General features: G+C 41.7%; 1 protein-coding gene across 2 annotated transcripts in view; it reads left to right on the forward strand.

Moving 5' to 3' along the window:
• Nucleotides 1–2,330: 2,330 nt before the first annotated feature.
• The window catches only part of hecw2a (HECT, C2 and WW domain containing E3 ubiquitin protein ligase 2a), a 37,239-nt gene continuing 20,909 nt past the window's right edge, over nucleotides 2,331–18,660 (forward strand). The window contains exons 1-7 of one of the 2 annotated variants that reach the window (XM_035175566.2): nucleotides 2,331–2,685; nucleotides 11,856–12,567; nucleotides 15,658–15,765; nucleotides 16,141–16,235; nucleotides 17,510–17,576; nucleotides 18,043–18,212; nucleotides 18,335–18,474. In XM_035175566.2, the coding sequence (XP_035031457.2) occupies nucleotides 12,189–12,567; nucleotides 15,658–15,765; nucleotides 16,141–16,235; nucleotides 17,510–17,576; nucleotides 18,043–18,212; nucleotides 18,335–18,474 (959 nt within the window). In that variant the 5' untranslated portion in view covers nucleotides 2,331–2,685; nucleotides 11,856–12,188. The remainder of the gene's footprint in view (nucleotides 2,686–11,855; nucleotides 12,568–15,657; nucleotides 15,766–16,140; nucleotides 16,236–17,509; nucleotides 17,577–18,042; nucleotides 18,213–18,334; nucleotides 18,475–18,660) is intronic. The other variant, XM_035175565.2, reaches the window with a different exon arrangement.

An 18,660-nucleotide genomic window follows, 5' to 3' on the forward strand; every position in this document is an offset into this window, starting at 1 on the left:
ATTTATCTGTTAATATGAAAGTAATCATCATACTAAATGTTACTGCCATCTGTAAGTGCTTTAAAATCTGGTAACTCTTTCAATTTCCTTTACTTTGCCTCTGCCTTGAGTGACTTTAAAACATGTAACCTCTGGCTAGCTGGTCTTTGTTATGCAGAACAGGTTAGTCCTCTGGTATATGCTAATATACTGGGCTAGGTGGTTGAATGCAAAAAGTATAATGTAGGCCCCATATCACAGCCAAGGGACTGTTTTCATTGGATGTTTTCTGGTGAAGCTCTAGTGTGGAAGAGTATTTAATCCTCAGGTTTAAGCATTGTGTCAAAATGGATTGCTTTGATGTTTTTGTATTTCACATTTTTATCTGATTTTATTGTAAATGGGCAAACTGTGCAATTTTTTGGCACTGTTGTTGCTACAATAAAACTGAGAAAATGATTGTTGTCTTTTTTATTATTATATACATGTTATGGGTATGAGTATGAAATCATATGCCTACTGTAAATGCACTTGGCTAATGAGACCTCTGGGCCGGTTGAATTACACGATGTCATCAAAGTAAACATTTTCAGATGTTTGATCATTTAAACTGCTTCAAGGAATAAGTATGACCCTTTAATTCGGCATTTTGAACAAGATCTTGCAAAAACATTTACCTATGTAACACATTAATTTAACAATAGTATATTAACACAGACATTAAATGTCACTTAAGTTGAATTGGAACAGAAATAATCTTACACTTGTTTTGTTCAATCAGGATACTTTATAACAATTGTGACTGAAGACATTATTACCAAATTCAAATGGAATGATAAACCTTTGAGTTACGTGATGAATCTTGCACCGGAAAATGGTAGATTTAATGTACGAACATTGTTGTATTTGATTAATGATGAATGTTTATGGAATTTTATTGTCATTTTTTATGTTTGGATAGCAGTTTTTATTACTTTTTTGGGACGTTTTTGATTTTTCATATTTCAAATGATTTCTTTTTTTTCACATATTGCTTGATATCATTTTATTAGTTGTTATATTTAAACCTAACCTGAGCCCAGCCACCATAACCAGTTAGATTTCATTTAACTTTTATAAGGCTAATTAAACCATTCATGTCGTATGCTGCTTCATTTTTAATGATATCTCTTTCGGGCCATAGAACAACAAAGTGCTGCTAATAGATGCACTGTATGAATGTGTGTGAGAATGGGTGAATGTAAAACTGTACTGTAAAGAGCTTTGAGTGGTCATCAAGACTAGAAAAGCGCTATATAAATACAAAACCATTTACCATTTACCATTGGAATGAAGTTTGGAGTGCGGCTGCACTTCTGCTGGCGGCCACTGGGGGGCCTCGTGTCCCTGCATCACCTAACTGAGTCCGCGCTCTGCGACAGTTGAAAATGAAGTTACAACACAACTGGATGAATGTGTTTACACAGGATCCTGCAGGTTTCATACAGGTGGAAGTGGCGGCTGCTTTAAAAGCAGTGACCCTGGCTGATTTGCCTAATAGGCCTTAATTGAAAACTACAGTCATTCATGCTGGATAGATGATATGTAGACACAGAACTGCATCCAGAATTTTACTTTATTAAAATAAATATCACCTAGTGTGCAGAATGGACCCTTTCAGAGTAATGTGTATATGGGATCTGTTGATTGTTATAGTTGACGCATCAACGTATAAGCAGGATTTTACTGTAGTTGGGTTAAATCCGTACCATTATTCTATGAATCATATGTTGATGTGCAATGCAGTAACTATAGCTCCCATTAATATAGTATAAATGCCATTTTGCAACCGTAAATGGACAGAGTTATGCAAAAATTAGCATCAAATAAACATCTCAATTGAAGGACATGCGTGTATGTGCTGCATTCATTGGATGAGTGCATTGTTCCACAGGTTGAGTGCAGTTTCTCTCTATCTTCACGGGACGTGTCTTGAATCACCGCCCACTCTGGCGTTTTCCCACATTAATATGCAGCGTGTATATATGTTCTCAACAGAAACCCACTACTCTGGATGCTACGTGACTAAATGCCTCCGAGCGCCCCCCAGCAGGGAGTCACTCCACTGCAATACGCACCACCACATTACGCCATCCTCCAGTAAAGGACGTTTTTCTGTTTCTTTGGGACTGACATTGGGAGCACGCTCTTCCCAGTCAGATTCGGTGCATCTGCCGGGACTGGTGGGAGGACGTCGGCAGTGACTGACTGCAGCGCAGCGCGATGCAGAGGGATGGGATGCATGTAGTGAGGCGCGCGCCTGCAGCCCGCAGCAGCAGCAGCAGCAGCAGAGCTCGGTGCGGGGGGAGCGCGGGGAGGTGCTGCCGGAGTTGATGCACACACCTCTGGACGCTGCTGCCGAGCTGGGCCGTGGTGTCTCTCCAGCGCAGCCGCTTTTCACAGGGATACCGTCTCGATACGTGACTCCGAGCCCAAAGCTGCCCTGGCTCTGGATCTGAGAGGGAGGGAGAGAGCGAGGAGGAGGAGGAGGAGGAGGAGGGGGGCATAGCGCGGCACCCCGCCCGTCTCGCCTCATTTGGACTGCAGGGATAAGGACCTGGACCGTGATATCCCCGCGCAGAATCCACGGAGCAGGTGTTCGGTGGCGGCGCTGTCACCACCAGCGGGCTTCGCCGTTTGCCTCCGTCCCGCAGCTCTGCGCCAAAGGTAAGCTCTGGCACCCAGGGGTGAGCGTGTAGGTGTTCATGGCTTCCAGCACCGACGGTGACGGTGATGATGAGGACTGTCATGATCGTTCTCAGAAACAGCGGGATTTTGTCATTTAACAACCGCTGCGTCGTCCAATGCGCATCGTGTTGTGTGTTTCTTGTAGTTTAGTTTCGAAGGGGATTACTGATCGATGGGATTTGTTTGTGTTCATCATGTATGCGCCTTATGAAGGAGATGCATTAAGAAGATGACGTAGGGAATTCCCACAGTAATCCAATAGCGAGCGATGACACCTGCACATTCCGCCAGTGCGGTCCCTGTGTGGCCTGCATGCTCAGTCATGTGCGCCAAGCGTCCGTGCGCGGCCTTGGCAGCGCATGCACTGGCTCGAAATGATTAAACTTGGAGCAGAACTGTTATGTAACGTGATTTCTGCTGACGTGATTTTGTCATAAGAGGGGGTTACCTTCAAATCTCTGTATCTCGGAGGTGCGGAGATGCTCAGTGGTCCACAGAGTACTCCGGTTAACCACCCGATGCACATTTCTGTTTATAAACAGTTAAATCATTTTGTGGTCACCCTAACCCAATGGTTCTGCGGTACAGTCGTATGAGCCTGCAGTGTCTTTAAAAATCCCCTTTGACATCTTCCAGTGTCTAAATTGCTCCTACGTTTTCCCCATTGTGATTTGCTTTCAATGCAGGTTTTGTTTAAATCTGAACACGCACAAAATGTCTAAAATATGATGCATAAATCCTGAGATGAATTGCAACAAGCAGAAATACAGATTTGGTTGGTTTTGGTACTGTCCAGCCTGCGCATAGTGGCAGATGTGTCTGAGATCTGATGAGTAGATATACATGAGGAAGTTTCTGAGCCGTGGATGAAGGACTACAGGGTGAGGGGAAATAGGTAAGTGAGGGAACTGAAAACCGTGTTCTGCTGCTACACCCCAAAGTCAAGGAAGGTGTGTGGCAAGATAGGGAAATCAATTTTGACTGCACTGTTCAATTTATAAACAAAACATAGTCTGCACTCCAAACATGCACAGCTGTACAACTGAAGAGAACCTCAATTACACACAACTGTTATGTTTCAAAGCAGGTTTACTCCGATCTGTTGTCCTGTGTGACCAACATCACCACAGAGCAGACTGAAGGGATCAAACTGTGGGATCAAAGCAGTGTCACTCTGGAAACCCACCGAGCACAGTGGACTGTCCCTTTAAAAGTGTTGCTCACTAATGTCACCTGATTAGACCTCCTCTCAAGGATGTGCTGGTGTGAACAAACCGCTCTTCACTGACATCTCCCTGTGGTAGTTTTGTTCCAGACACAGATAACTTACCTCAGTATACTTCTTATGAGCACATCATTTTCAACTTGGATCCGCCCAACGTTGTACCTGGGCAGAGGTCCAATCACACATGTGTAGGAATGTTTAAGTAGACCTTTTTCAAAGCAGACATTTTGACTTATAGTCAGACTAAATGTTTCCAGTTAGAATAATGACGGCTCTGATCAGTTCCAGTGTCATTGGAGGCCGTGACAGTGTGACAGGGAGAAAAACACCAGCACAACAAGACTGAAGCAGCTGAATGGAATTTGGTAATCTCTGTTTTTACTCTTGTGCTTTTCCTACTGTGATATGGCAAAAAAAAATTTTTTTTGTGAAAGAGGCTATATCATTAACGTTACTAATGCAGAGCACTTTCCTAACCTGCCTGTTTGGAATGGGCTGTTTGCTTGTCCTGTGTTAATGCTCTGGAGATACTTCAAAATCATTAAGTGCCATTAGTGATCCCTCATCAAACAGTTCCACAATATACTTTCACTTGTTATTGTTTGTATGCTGAACGTTGTGTGCAGAGCTTTTATATAATCTTTGGTGTAGAGTGAAATTAGAAAACTTAATGGTCATCCTGGTTTATTCTGCAATGACTATTTTATTGTCATTGTTTTTCATGTAATGAAACTTGCATGTTGGTTATTTCAGAGGTCTGTTAAGCAATCAGCTAGACCCAAGTTCACACCCCTTCTCAAAATAAAAGCTCTGCAATTCAGCTCGATAGAAAACATCATAGCAACAAAACAAATTTACTTTTACTTTGAAGACAACTTGCTAAAGTGGAATTTATTCTATGAATGTTGCTGACATGATGGAGATCTGCACCCGTGTCAGCTGTGAATGTCTGTGTCTGTCTGATATGGTGAAATAAGAAAAACGAATCATCAAAATGATCTGGCAGCGATTTGACCCGTGGTTTGACTTAGTCATAGGACTTAGTGGCCGACCACTGCTGTACTTTATCCAATGACATAAAAGAACACACTGTCCCACCCCCACTGACTGCTACAGAGCTCTGGTCGCCTGTTTATTCAAAGTTTATTTATATTGAATATTCCCACATAAGTGATTCACTCATATTATCGTCATTCAATCAGGAAATCTAGTATCTGTATGAACCAGAGCATGTACACAACTAAACTAAACCTAATTCAGAATTTGATCTTAGGCGAAAATGACAATGCCCATATGCAACACATGCTGACCACTGAATCTCTGCTTCTATTGATTACCCACTATAATGTATCTGTTGCACCAAGTACTGAAAGCTGTCTTCAGATTTGCGGTCTTGTGTTAGAAGACAATATGAAATTTAGTACTGATCTTTTAGTAAATGACAAACTACATTATATTTATATTATACCCTACTCTTCATGCAACCTTATGTAATCAGACGTTTTTACAGAGAGTTGTATTAGAGTATCAGTCACAATGATGACACTTTATGTAATGTATTGATTTAAGTGTAGTGATGTGCTTGATTGATTATCATAAATCTAAAATGTTGCTTATGACTGTATAGCCTGTAGAGTGTTTTAGCTAATTGATTTTAGCCAATGAGTCAGGAGGTAAAATGGGAGAAGAACATAGAGGTTGTGTCACCCTGTAGTGATGTCACTAATGGCTTCATGGCTTTATCTACAGGTCATTACTAATCCATCACTAACACCTTAAACTACAGTAGTCTCCCTTTGTTTAACCTGAAGTGGCTTTGAGGTTGTTAACAAGATCTTAGGCCACACTTTGTTATTGTATATTGTTACATATACAATAATGTATTACATTGTTAGATATACTCTCTATTGAAGCTATGTGATGTTTACATTTTTTTAATATTCATGTATTTATTCATTTATGGCTCCACTTCTTCATCAAACTGAAGTATTCTAAACATTTCTGGTGTATCATTTGAGACACATTTTCCCTCATATCCAGTCTGACAAATTCAGCATTTTTGAAAACCTCGTGAATTTACAACACAGTAATGTGGGTTTGAGCAATGAGCACTGGATGCACAACCTGAAATTGTGATGATCCCATAGTCCTTGCTTTAGCCAAAACTGATTCTTAAATATGGGTTGAAGAGCTGTTCAGCAGCTCAAATGCTTCTAGAAGATCCACAGTATACTCCTGCATAGAATATGTCTGGGTACAGTTTTTATGCCATTCATAAATCAATGTACAACCCACTTTCCCATTTATTGATAGGTCAGCATTCTAAACTTGGAGAGAGCCATATTAGTCAATCTTCCCGCTTAAATTCCATTTTGGGCCTGTCAGGGAGGGATGCCTCCCGAGGAGTGACTCATCCTAGACTCTGGGTGATGTGTTTAAAGAAATACTCTGAGTGGGACAGAGCTGCGTTTTTTCTGGGAAGTGGGGACGCACTGAGACCAGGGCTGTAGCCCGTGTTCTCTCAGAATGACTCACAAAGCTGCATCCTCCAGTGAGGCCTCACTGCAGCGAGTTGTAGTCAGGCAGACCCTTAGTCTATATTCCACACTTAGGTTCATCTGGAGCTCAGTGAGGAGGTAGTTTTGTGTTTCTTTGCCTCGGCTATGAAATTCCATCGTCCGAGTCAGGAAACAGCATGAGGAAGCTTCCTCAAGCTGTTTGTGTTTTGTTATTAACTTTATGTGTCAGTGAGACACAACCAGACCGTAGTGCCACTGTGTGTGTGTGTGTGTGTGTGTGTGTGTGTGTGTGTGTGTGTGTGTGTGTGTGTGTGTGTGTGTGTGTGTGTGTGTGTGTGTGTGTGCGTGTGCGTGTGCGCCAGCTCCCCAAGGTGTCCGTTCTGTCAGGCTGTAAAGTACTGCAGTCACCTCCACAGGGGCACAGAGGGGTCCCTCTGCTGACACCGACAACGACCAACACACAGACACAGATGGAGAAAGAGAAAGTGTATGTGAATGACGAAGGAATCCCTTCACTGACATCACAGCATCTAAATGACAACATATATCCTGTGGGAGCTAAAACTAGTGCTTAATTTCATTATGGACTAATCTCTTGATAATTTCAATTTCATTTATAGTAAAATATGTCCATCAAAATATTCTGGAGCCTCACAAATATTCTCTGCTGTGTATTAATACATATGTAAGAGAGCATGGGGGGATGAACTACAGTGTGTGCATGGTAATGAAGGAACATGTGACCATGTGGGTTATGGTGTGTTTTTAATAGTCATCTGACAACAGTAGAGCTATAGAGATACATCAGGCATTGAAACACAAACAGTACTAGTGAGAAGGACGAATGATCCAAATTTTCTTTCGATCAACTTGAGATAACGCAGTAAAAATCCACACACTGAAACATGCACATTCAGTGATTAATGGACGCAATTTTACACTGCAGTATATATTAATCAGTTATGGTAAAATAATATTTTCAACACACAGTGTGTGGGGGGGTTGTGCAGAGGAGAGTTGTGCATCAGCTTGCAATTGTGAGGGTTCAATAAGTCTTGTTCTTGGCATGAGGTGTGTAAAAGGAGGTGGACAGACATATTGCTATGATGGTGTCTGCCCGTAATGACTGTCACAGGGGACACGAGACATGACTGAGTGACTCAGCCTCTGCATTCAGAAAAAAAGATGGATACGTTGAAATCTTCTATGACAGCCGGTTCTATGAAAGTTTGATGAAAAAAACAACAATCCATCCAATTCTGCCATGCTGTGTAAATTATACTGCTGCAGATGTGCTTCTTTTTAGTATTCATTGCACAGTGGTGCCGAGTACGAAGTACTTGGTGCCTGATAACAGAACAGTGCTCAAATGACGGGCTAAGCAAGACAGGTGTCAAATTTACCATCATCCCACAGAATGGTTAGAAATAGAAGCACATTTGTCAATTTTGGATACTCACAGAACACCTTGTTTATCTACATCCATTTTCTGAGAATCCGTCACTAATCCCGCATCAGGTCAAAGCTTTACAGAGCGCTTGAATTGGGATTATAATGGGAAGTTGGAACGTTTTAGAAGAAAAAGCACTGGCATGAGTCCAGATTGAATCAACTCAGTGGCCTTTCCTGAGGTCATGCTTTAGTTGGTGCTCTTAGACCGACCTCTTGTCCCCTCTTGTCTGAGTGGGGATAGGTGCAGCTGTGGCATCTTCAGCAGTTACATGTACACAGATTTTTGTTTCTTCTTTAACTGAATAAGCTCCTGCTTGTTTATGGAACTGGCCCCTCCCTGCTGATGCTATATGACTCTATGAGGCCATGTGCACACGTGAGGAGGATTTACGTATTCCTGCAACTGTGATTAAGGTTTTATTCCGTCATAAATCCCTGAATGCGTTTTGTGTGTGTGTGTGTGTGTGTGTGTGTGTGTGTGTGTGAGTGTGATGTAGCCATGCTCTGGTAATCTTGTCGAGTCAGGGATGTCCAGGCTTTCCTCATGTCAATTACAGCAGATCTTATTTCAATATCAGGCCTGAGTTATCTAGAAATGCAGCCAATCCACATACATCAGCCCAGTGGCCAGTTCATCATTTCTCTCAGTCAGTTCGAAATGCAAAGTGAATTGATTCAGATGCATAAGAGCCATACATAAGAGCCGTATATTATTGTTCATATTTTTCATTTATCATGAAAATTTTATCATAGTAATTTTTCCATCTGCAGCATTTTGTCATGCCTGGCACATGTGTAAAACTTGATGTAGATGAGTTATATAATGTTCTAGTGTGTATTAGTAGTAAAATAATATAGCACTTTTCAATACAAGTAACAAAGTGCTTTACAACAAACAAAACAAAACAAAATATCATATTCACAAACAATCATAGTAATGAAATAATAATAATAAAGATACAAATAATAAAAGTCATAGACATCAAATGATAAAAGCTTTTTTATGTGTCTTAAAAGAGAAATAAATTAGGAGAATTTGAAACTGAATTTAACTAAAAGTCAAAGCCAGTCCAATCCATACCAAAAACATTCAGTCTAGATTTTTTGTGCATGCAAGATTATCTCACTCCATAGAAGAGACTGTAGCTTGGACATTTTTACCAACTGTTTTTAAGTCGGTCTTAGATTTTCTCTTCCTGTCACTTTTTATAGCTACTCTACAGGAAGTTGTTAGTGGGTGCAGTGTGTAGTGGAGGGAAGGCAGAGAGCACATTGAAGTAAAGAGGTATTGAACAAAAATGGGCGCCATTGTACACATTGTACACAAGAAGTATTTTTCAAACTATGAGGTTTGCCTCCCCAGGGGCATAGACAGAGAGACTGTCCTCTAATTACCGCTTAAGTCATCTGTGCAGCAGCTTATTACGACCCATAGCTTAGTGTTATTGCTAGGCGCAGTGTTGTGCATGTGCGTTTATGTTCATATTTTTCGTGAACAAATCAGTTTTCATACGATGAACGTGAACGTGAGTGACGTTCACTCCAGCGAGAGTGAACGTCACTTCTCCTTCTTCCTCCTCCACTTTGAACTAGTTCATTTTAAGTGTGAACTGGCACAACACTAGCTAGGCGATCTGTAGAGTCCACAGTATTGATGGCAGGAGTGAAGGAGGTCAACTAGCTGTCTTCCCTGTTTCAGGGACGGAAACAATATTGTACCGTAAAGTAACTGTTGTATTACTTTACTAACAAGATCCATTTTTCTTTTCATATTTAACCTTTAACGCTAAGGGCAGCATGGTAATGCTGTGGTTAGCACTGTCACCTCACATCAAGAAGGTTCCCAGTTCAGTGTGGAGTTTGCATGTTCTCCCTGTGGTAGTGTGGGTTTTCTTTGGTTAGTCCGGCTTCCCCACAGTCCAAAGACTTGCAGATTAGGGTTAGGTTAATTGACCGTAGATGTGAATGTGAGAGGGAATGGTTATTTGTCCTCTACTAATGCAGGGCCTGTTCTAAACATGCCTGTTTGGAATGGGCGTTTCTCTTGTCCTGTGTAAATGCCCTGGAGCTACATCAGAATTAGTCTTTGTCTTTAGTGAGTCCTCCTCAAACAGTTCTACAATATACCGTCACTTTTTTATTGTTGGCATGATGAACGTTGTGTGCAGAGCTTTTTACATACACTCAATGGTCTTACCTGGTTTATCTGCAGTGAAGATTTTAATAAAATGTTGACTATTTCAGATTTCTGTTAAGCAACCGGCACAATCTTGAGACCCAAGTTCACAACTCTGTAATTCAGCTTGGTAAAAAGCATTGCAGCAACACAACAAATGTTGTGGTTTTACTTTGAAGACAACTTTATAAAGTGGAAGTGATTCTATGAATGTTTAGTTCAATTCAATTCAATTTTATTTGTATCGCACCAAATCATAACATACATTTACCTAAGGCACTTTACAAAGTAAGGTCAAGACCTTAAAAAATTATAGAGAAACTCAACAGTTCCAACAATGAGCAAGCACAAGCATTAAGGCATGTTGTTGCCAGGATGGAGATTGTGTGTCTGTGTGTCAGTCCGATGACCCGCTGTTTGTTGTAATTTTGTTGATGTGTTCAGTTACATGCTGCATCTGTTCCACTTCTGTCCGCCCTGGGAGAGGGATCCCTCACATGTGGCTCTCTGTGAGGTTTCTTTACTTTTTTGGGGGGTAGTTTTCGCTACTCTTGTTGAGGGTGAAGGACAGAGGATGTCGCACCTTGTTAAGCACTGAGACAAATTGTGATTTGTCAATATGGGCTGTACAAATACATTTTGATTGACTGATTATTTGACCCAGTTGGAGACCGTTGCTGTAGTTTTTCTGAGGTTAAGAAGAAGACATGTTCAACTCAGTCCGCAGACTGAAGACACCTGCCCCAACCCCACTGACTCCTACAGGGTGCTGGTCACCTTTTTATTCATACAGTGAACGAATCATGTGTCCAAATCTCACCAAAATTGGCACTGCACTTTCCGAGTAATTTACCGTAGACGTGCATCACTGGACAGCTCAGTTTTTGAGACGTTTCACACATGTAGCCCACTTGGTTTTTCACTGAGTGCACCCAGCACATATTTGTTGAATGTTACCAAACCTTTTGGTAAAAAAAACAGCTTCTCAGACCATTTTAAACCAGCAGATTGTGAAGGAACATGCTATCCGTCCTTAAATAACGAGCTGGCTGTGGTTGAGACTCTGACAGCGCTCCCCAGAGATTTCCCAAACTGGCTACTGTTAATTGAAGAGCTTCCTGGGAGGCAGATACAGCTGCACGTCTCCCTTCTCTGTTTTTACTGAGGCATTCTGCACTTACAGAAACGCCAGAAACGCAGCTGCAAAGATGTTTGTGTGTGTGTGTGTGTGTGTGTGTGTGTGTGTGTGTGTGTGTGTGTGTGTGTGTGTGTGTGTGTGTATGTGAGGGTTAAGAGAACATTTCATGCATTTCTTTTTCCAGTAGTCTCACAGACATAATGGATTTCAAATTAGATATTTTCAGTTTACGCTTCTCCACAGGGGGTAGTGTTTGTAGCAGCAAGACAATCATATAGACTTTCATTAAGTGTTTCATTAATCATTCAGAGAAGTAAACAGAACATTGTGTCAGCAATAAACCAATAAAAATAACTTAAATGTGTTCTAAAAATATAACAAATTGTTCACAGTTGAAACACATGTCCTCCTTCGTTGTTAACGGGATGTCAGAGAAGAAAGGACAGAGAGGAATGGCTGTGCAGGATTATTCGTGTTGGTGACAGGTTTTTTGACAGCAAACAACCTGAATGGTGACTAATGCTTGTTCAGTCATTTGCTGGGGGCAACCCACAGTTTACAATTATTGCTTCTGTTGTGTTGCAGCAAATTTGTCACTCACTGATTTCTCTCTGTCTCTCCCTCTTTCCCCATCTACAGGTTCCAGTTGCCATTGGATAACATGGAATAAGAGCGGCAAACATCGTGACTTTTGTGGATATCTTCAACTGCGTCAGTTCTGTTGTGATGCATGGAACAAACGCGCAGATATCCGGGGTCTATGAGTAGAGGAGATCGCCCCATTATTTTTAAGGCTCCTATCAAGTCACGACAACTTCAAACTAACTCTCACTGTTGAAATAAGAGAGTTTAAGATGAGTCAGCAAGTCGAAAACAGCAAAATGCATCATCACATCAGCAGTCAATAAGACTTCTTGGGCTTCTCGTCAACTTTTTTTACTTCTTGTAGCTGTTTCTTCACCAGACACAGACATGCGTCCGTCCCTGGCCACAGCGGTCCTCCCACCCAGGACCCGCTCCCACAATCCACCCAACCTGGCTGTGGGGGTTCGCGACCACCTGTCAGCTCCAAGAAGGCGCAGCCCCCACCTCCGGCACACCCTTAGCCCAGAGAACCTGCGGACCCTGGCAGAGAGGGGTGGGGCTGCTGTTGATACTGCCTCTGTGATCAGCAGTCCTATAGGGCTTCCACGTGCAAACAGTGATACAGACCTGGTGACCTCCCACAGTCGCTCCTCGCTTACAGCGTCCACTCTGGAGTACACGCTGAACCGGGGTCAGAACCTCGTCATATCCTGGGATATCAAGGAGGAAGTGGATGCTACCGACTGGATCGGGCTGTACCACATAGGTTTGCTGATTTTCTTTACTCATGTTGTTACTAGTAGAGCTTCTGGCCAGGTCAAGGTCAAATCTCAAGTCTTGGTCTATATTACCTCTCATGTTTTTGAAGATAGGTTAAAGTCAAGTCACAGGTCCTCATAAGCAAATGCAAGTCAAGATGAAATACCTGAATGCAGCTAATTTAAATGATATTTGAACAGTTTTCTTTCAAAACTGTGCCGTTAGTGTGCATCTTGGAACGGAAATCCTTGAGGAGTACTTATAATAAATACTGTATGCGAGGCTATGCCAGACCTGCAGTTAGCTGGTCTATATTTTTCAGTATTGATTGTGGTTAAGCCAAAAGCGACCAGAGATCGTTTTGTTTGGAAATGCAATTTTCAGACAAAAACGTAGTCGCATGGTAGAAGCCTTACTCGCAATATATGGCTGCTTGTAATCGTCAATTTTGGGCCATAGCAGATGTGTGACAAGTGACACCTACTTCATGCTACATTTGGATTGGCTGGATTTTTTACATGAGTCAAAGCAACAATCATAGAGTGAGAATTACATTTTCAACACTCTCGACAACATCAACAAAACAGCATCTAAGTTGCCGAGATGTCTTGTTGTTTGTTCTAAGACCACCGTTTTGGATTCTGAAACAAGCAAAACAAATAAAAACATGATTTGTTAATTTGTTTTAACACAACAATTGTCAGTGATATTCACACTAGTCTGTTGTATGTGCTTTCCACCCAAATTCTTTTTGCTGAACTCTTTTGGAAACTTGCAGCCACTCGGGACCAGAGCGAACTTGACCCTACCTGTCCTCAAAGCGTATCAGCTGATCCTGGTGTTTTATTATTGGAAGCTGAGAGTAGCCATGTATAGTCTTGTGCAGGAGCTTCCATCTCTGAGTCAATACTGAAACAGGAGCGGTTGAGACTTTACACAGGACTGGAAGCTGAGTCAACATGTAACAGCTCTGCCTTGGTGTACGATAACACACACACCATCACAAACCACACAGGTCTTAGTGGCAAGCAGGGTGGTCTCCAATAATAAATGCTAATCCTGCTTAGAGACAGGAATTTGACAGGGGGAAATACATTGACCTGTGTGCTGAAGAGGGCTATCAGTCTCAAACTGTCTTGCAGATCTGTCCATCAGGGTGAAAAGCAATACAGCAGTAACTGTGTTCCACTGGCACATTTGGTCTTAACAATCTATGAATTTTATGCCGTCTTGCTTACTTAGTAAACAGCTGACATCACCTTACATTAGCACCTGTAACCTAAAGCAATCTCGTATTCAGCATTTTGTTTCTGAGAGAAATGACGAGATCTGCCGAAGACCACCTTGGTATTACAAGTTGAAACCTTTGACCGGGTTAGGTGATCATTTGTCAGCGTACAAAACAACTGAATCCGCCATGAATATTTTGAAAAAGTGGCAGAGCTTTGCAAATCATTACTTACAAACTGTATCGCTGCTAAACAAAAAAAAACATACACATCCCCGCAAATCCTCTCCGTCCTGCTGTTATCGCAGACATGTCTGAACCAACCCTCGACTTGCTTATGTTTAACCTGCAATGGTTGGGGGCTAATTGGAAATGATGTTTGTTTAAGGCAACCAGAAACTGAAATATTAAAGGGGCCTTCCATCCATTTTACACACAAAGGTCAGCTTATTTGTCAAGAGTATGACTTTATCTCTGCTATAAGGAGGTCTATCTAAAGTCTGTGAAACACTATCCATGATGATGTCACCTGGCTTATCTCAGGTTTTTCTTGAAACAAAAATAAACAGGATCAGTACCAGGAACCCTGCCAGTAAACTGGAAGGAAATGTGGATTTTCATCAAGAAAGGACGGGTCAAATGCTATTGGTTGGATTGTTGGAAATGTAGGAGGCAGTGTGTTTGGAGCATAACCCATACTAGGGGTATTCATTGCTTCAGTTGTAAAGGACTGAATATCTAATTTCACACCTAAAATACATACTGGAGACATCCTGCTGCCCTGATGTAAAAGGAAATTATTTTGAAAAGTAGCATCATTCTTTTTCAAGTCCATACATTTGCCTCCTCGTGATGTGGTGAGGTGATTGATGCTCAGGGAAAGCTGCAGCCTGTGAGCTGTTCAGGGAAATCTATTGTGTTAATAATGGATTTCTGAAAACAATGGGTGTCTTTGACTTCCCCAGAGGTCATACAAACTCTGAGTACAACAAACAGCAGTGGTTTCTGGGCACCATGTTATTATGTTTACTATGATCATGGTCATTTTAGCTTGTTTACCAAATGATTAGTTATGTTTCTGACGACCACCAAGACTTAATTTGTTTGGATTAGTTTCCCTTGTAAATGGGACCCTATGTGGGGGAGAGATGGTGTAAACTGCTGGTGCCTGGCGAGGTGTCAGGTCACTTCATATCGATCATAAGGCTGCCAGGACTTATTATCTGCTCCGGGGTCTTATACCCCAGAGGGGCTACTGCTTTCCTCCACTAAGCAGACACTCAATGATAAGCGACCTGCCTTCCCCTCCTTCACTCCCCTTCACGCACACACACACAGGCATGCTCATACTCATGCACGCACACACACACACACACACACACACACACACACACACACACACACACACACACACACACACACACACACACACACACACACACACACACACACACACACACAGTAACAGTAACAGTCCTGTATACCTTGAAACTTCCCACCAGTCAGCTGGGGTTGGTGCTTCATTAATCTGCGTGCGAAAGTGCTACGTACAGCGGAATTCCCCCTCCCTGTTTTTAACTGAGAGGAAGTTTGGTGTTTGTCCTTCTGCTCAGAGGTTGTAGGGAGGTTATTTTGGGAATAGATTCACTGATTAAAGAAAGACTGTGCAGACAAAGCATGCTTAAAAAGCTGAACAGATGCAGCTTGGTTGCAGTTTTACATAGCAGCTTCATTGCAGCTTGAGCAATGTTGTTTGATTTAACATTGTTTGGTTTGATATCAGGAGGGATGTCAACACAGCAAGAACATGGTTTGACTGAACCAAGAATCTGCACCTTGCAAAGCTAACCAACGTCCTTTTTTTTCCAGATGAAACCAATCCATCCAATGTGTGGGACTGTAAGAACAGAGGGGTGAATGGCACCCAGAAAGGTCAGATTGTGTGGAGACTTGAGGTTGGGCCCTACTTCACTGAGCGTAAGTTATGGTTCTCAATGATATGATTTATTCAATTCAAAAATATAAAGAAAATCACTTAATTCTTATTATTGTAAAACATTTACTCATCCAGAATGTCAATGTTTTTTCTGGCATACAAGGAAAAAAGAATCGTTTTATGTATATTTGTATGAAACAAATCTCACGTTCACGTTGTTTTATGAATAACTATCACAAGTTACAATATGTTACCCACAAATTCAGAATCACTCTCACTATATGAAAGATCATTTAATTGAGCGTATTGAAATCATGATTCCACAGTCCCCAGTGTAACTGAAGTAAAGCCAACAATAGGAAGATCATTTTTGCAATGTTTCCATATCCCTTAACCCTTTGCCGTTTCCTCTGCAGCTGAGACCAAGATCTGTTTTAAGTACTACCATGGAGTGAGTGGAGGCCTGCGAGCCACTACCCCCTGCATCACTGTGAAGAATCCAGCCATCCTGGTGAGTGTGTGTGTACGTGTGTGCGCGTGTGCGTGTGCGTTTGTATATATAAGAAAGAGAAAGAGTGAGTAAGAAGGTTAGATGGGTTAGGTACTGTAGAATCTGTAATCTCTTAGTCATGTAGAGTCTCAAGCTTTAGCTCAAGTCCCTTTTATTCAGAGATCCTGGTATATTTCCATTAAAAAGACCCTTCATTGTGCTTCGTGAAGGTGCCTCAGCTGTATCATTAAGGGTAAAGTACTCTGCCTCACCAGATGCAGTCGTGGCTAAAAACCTGCCATTGGGCCCCCATCCTCTGGCCACACTCTCTGCCCCTTCCACTTCTGGCCTGTTACTGTTCAAACTCTGAGAGCAACCTCTGTGCTGCCACCAACATGCAAATGGATTAGAAGCAATGGATGCTGCCATCACACAGTCAACATACATTTGTTGCTGTTTTTAGTTGTTTTTAGTTGTTTTGTTTTGTTTTTAGTTGTTCCACACAGTGGTGGATCTAGGATTTGTCTAAACCCGGGGGCCATAAAGGGGCCACAATTCACACATAGGAGCCACTTATCTGTCTAATGTCCATGCATAATTCCTGACTCAGTAAGTTTTGTTTACTGCTAGCTCTACAGCTGAGAGCAAAGCCACACATCATTGAATAGATTTGGAAAATTGTTCCATGTTTAAGAAAAATAAAAATTCTTAAAGAATTGTCATATTTATTGTTTATTGTGTAGTTTTTTAAAACACTACTGACAGGGGCACTTCAGAGGCCAGTTACATTTCAGCTGGGGCCAGTGCCCCCCTGGCCCCGCCCCTAGATCCACCCCTGAAGCCACAGGATTTTCCCCCTACAACAGAATGAAAGTGTTTGCAGCCCGACCATTCTTCAGGACTGACGCACTGTGGAGATACCATAGGTCTACGTATGTAAGACTATGGGGAAATTAGCATTTGTTGATTCAGGCAGACATTTTTCTATACCATGTTTCATATAGTCCAATTGATGACTAAATACTCATATATGACAGAATCGATCTCTGACACGAGGCTGCCCATGTAAGCAATGTAATTCTCTCTGTTGAAAACATCAATGAGCAGTGCATCCGCGCTGCTCCAGTGCTGACAGTCTACAATACATTTAATTTAGATTTAAGTTGTATTAGTGTTTATATTCATTTGAAATCACAAGGACTAACACAGGTGTGTTATATATCTTCCTAGGAATATAAACGTGTCCTGTTATATTTCCTGTGCTGTGTAAAGTGAGACATTTTCTCTTCTCTCAGGTGGAGGGGCTGGCAGAGCAGGTGGGCATCGAACATCCTCGGAAACTGATCAGCTTCACATTGACAGGTGATTTGAGATGCTAACCCTTTTTTTTGTGTTGGAACACATTTAGGCTGAAATTAAAAAGTGCGTATTTTAGTGGCACACCTCTCCTGTAATCATCCTCAAAAACGAACCAGAGTAAATCTGTAAATGGAGTACATAACTTTTAAATAAATGTAAAAAACAAAGCCTGCCAAATACAGATAAGACTACATAAGACTACTGAGTGATGTAGTCTTCTGGAATTTGTTTTCCTGACAGTGAAGGAGAAAGTTTTCTAAAAGATTCAGTCAGTATCACAATGAGTTTACATGAACAGAGCATCATTTTTCAACTTGCTCACACAAACAGCTTTGCTCTGTTGGCCGTTTTTTATCGTCTCGGCGTTTTGATACAAAACGCCGAGATGATAAAAAACAGTCCTTCACTTTTTTACCTGGATATTTGAACCTGTGATTTTAAGACTGCTGTCTGAATTTTTTTGTGGCAGATTTACGTGCCACTGGCCTAAAGAAGGGCATGTTTTTTAATCCGGACCCATACCTGAAGATGTCCATCCACCCAGGGAAGAGGAGCGTCTTCCCCATCTTCAGTCATCATGGACAGGAACGACGATCAGCCATCATTGCTAACACCATCAACCCTGTCTGGCATGGAGAGGTGCTCTTACACATCACTTTATTATCAGTCAGGGGACACAAGGACACACACTCTTTTAAACAATATATTATCAATATATTATTTAGCATGTTCTGACCATATATGTTTTTGCCTCTCTACAGAAATACACATTTGTAGCACTAATGACAGACATCCTGTATATTGAGGTAAAGGACAAATTTGCAAAAAGCCGACCAATCATCAAACGCTTCCTCGGCCAGCTGACTATCCCTGTGCAGCGGCTAATTGAAAAGATACCTGGGTATGAACGGGCAAATATGAGTTCACACACACACACACACACACACACACACACACACACACACACACACACACACACACACACACACACACACACACACACACACACACACACACACACACACACACACACACACACACACACACACACACACACACAAGCATGCACAGAACATACTCCATAATC

Source organism: Hippoglossus stenolepis, chromosome 13 (assembly GCF_022539355.2).
Source record: "Hippoglossus stenolepis isolate QCI-W04-F060 chromosome 13, HSTE1.2, whole genome shotgun sequence".
NCBI lineage: Eukaryota > Metazoa > Chordata > Actinopteri > Pleuronectiformes > Pleuronectidae > Hippoglossus > Hippoglossus stenolepis.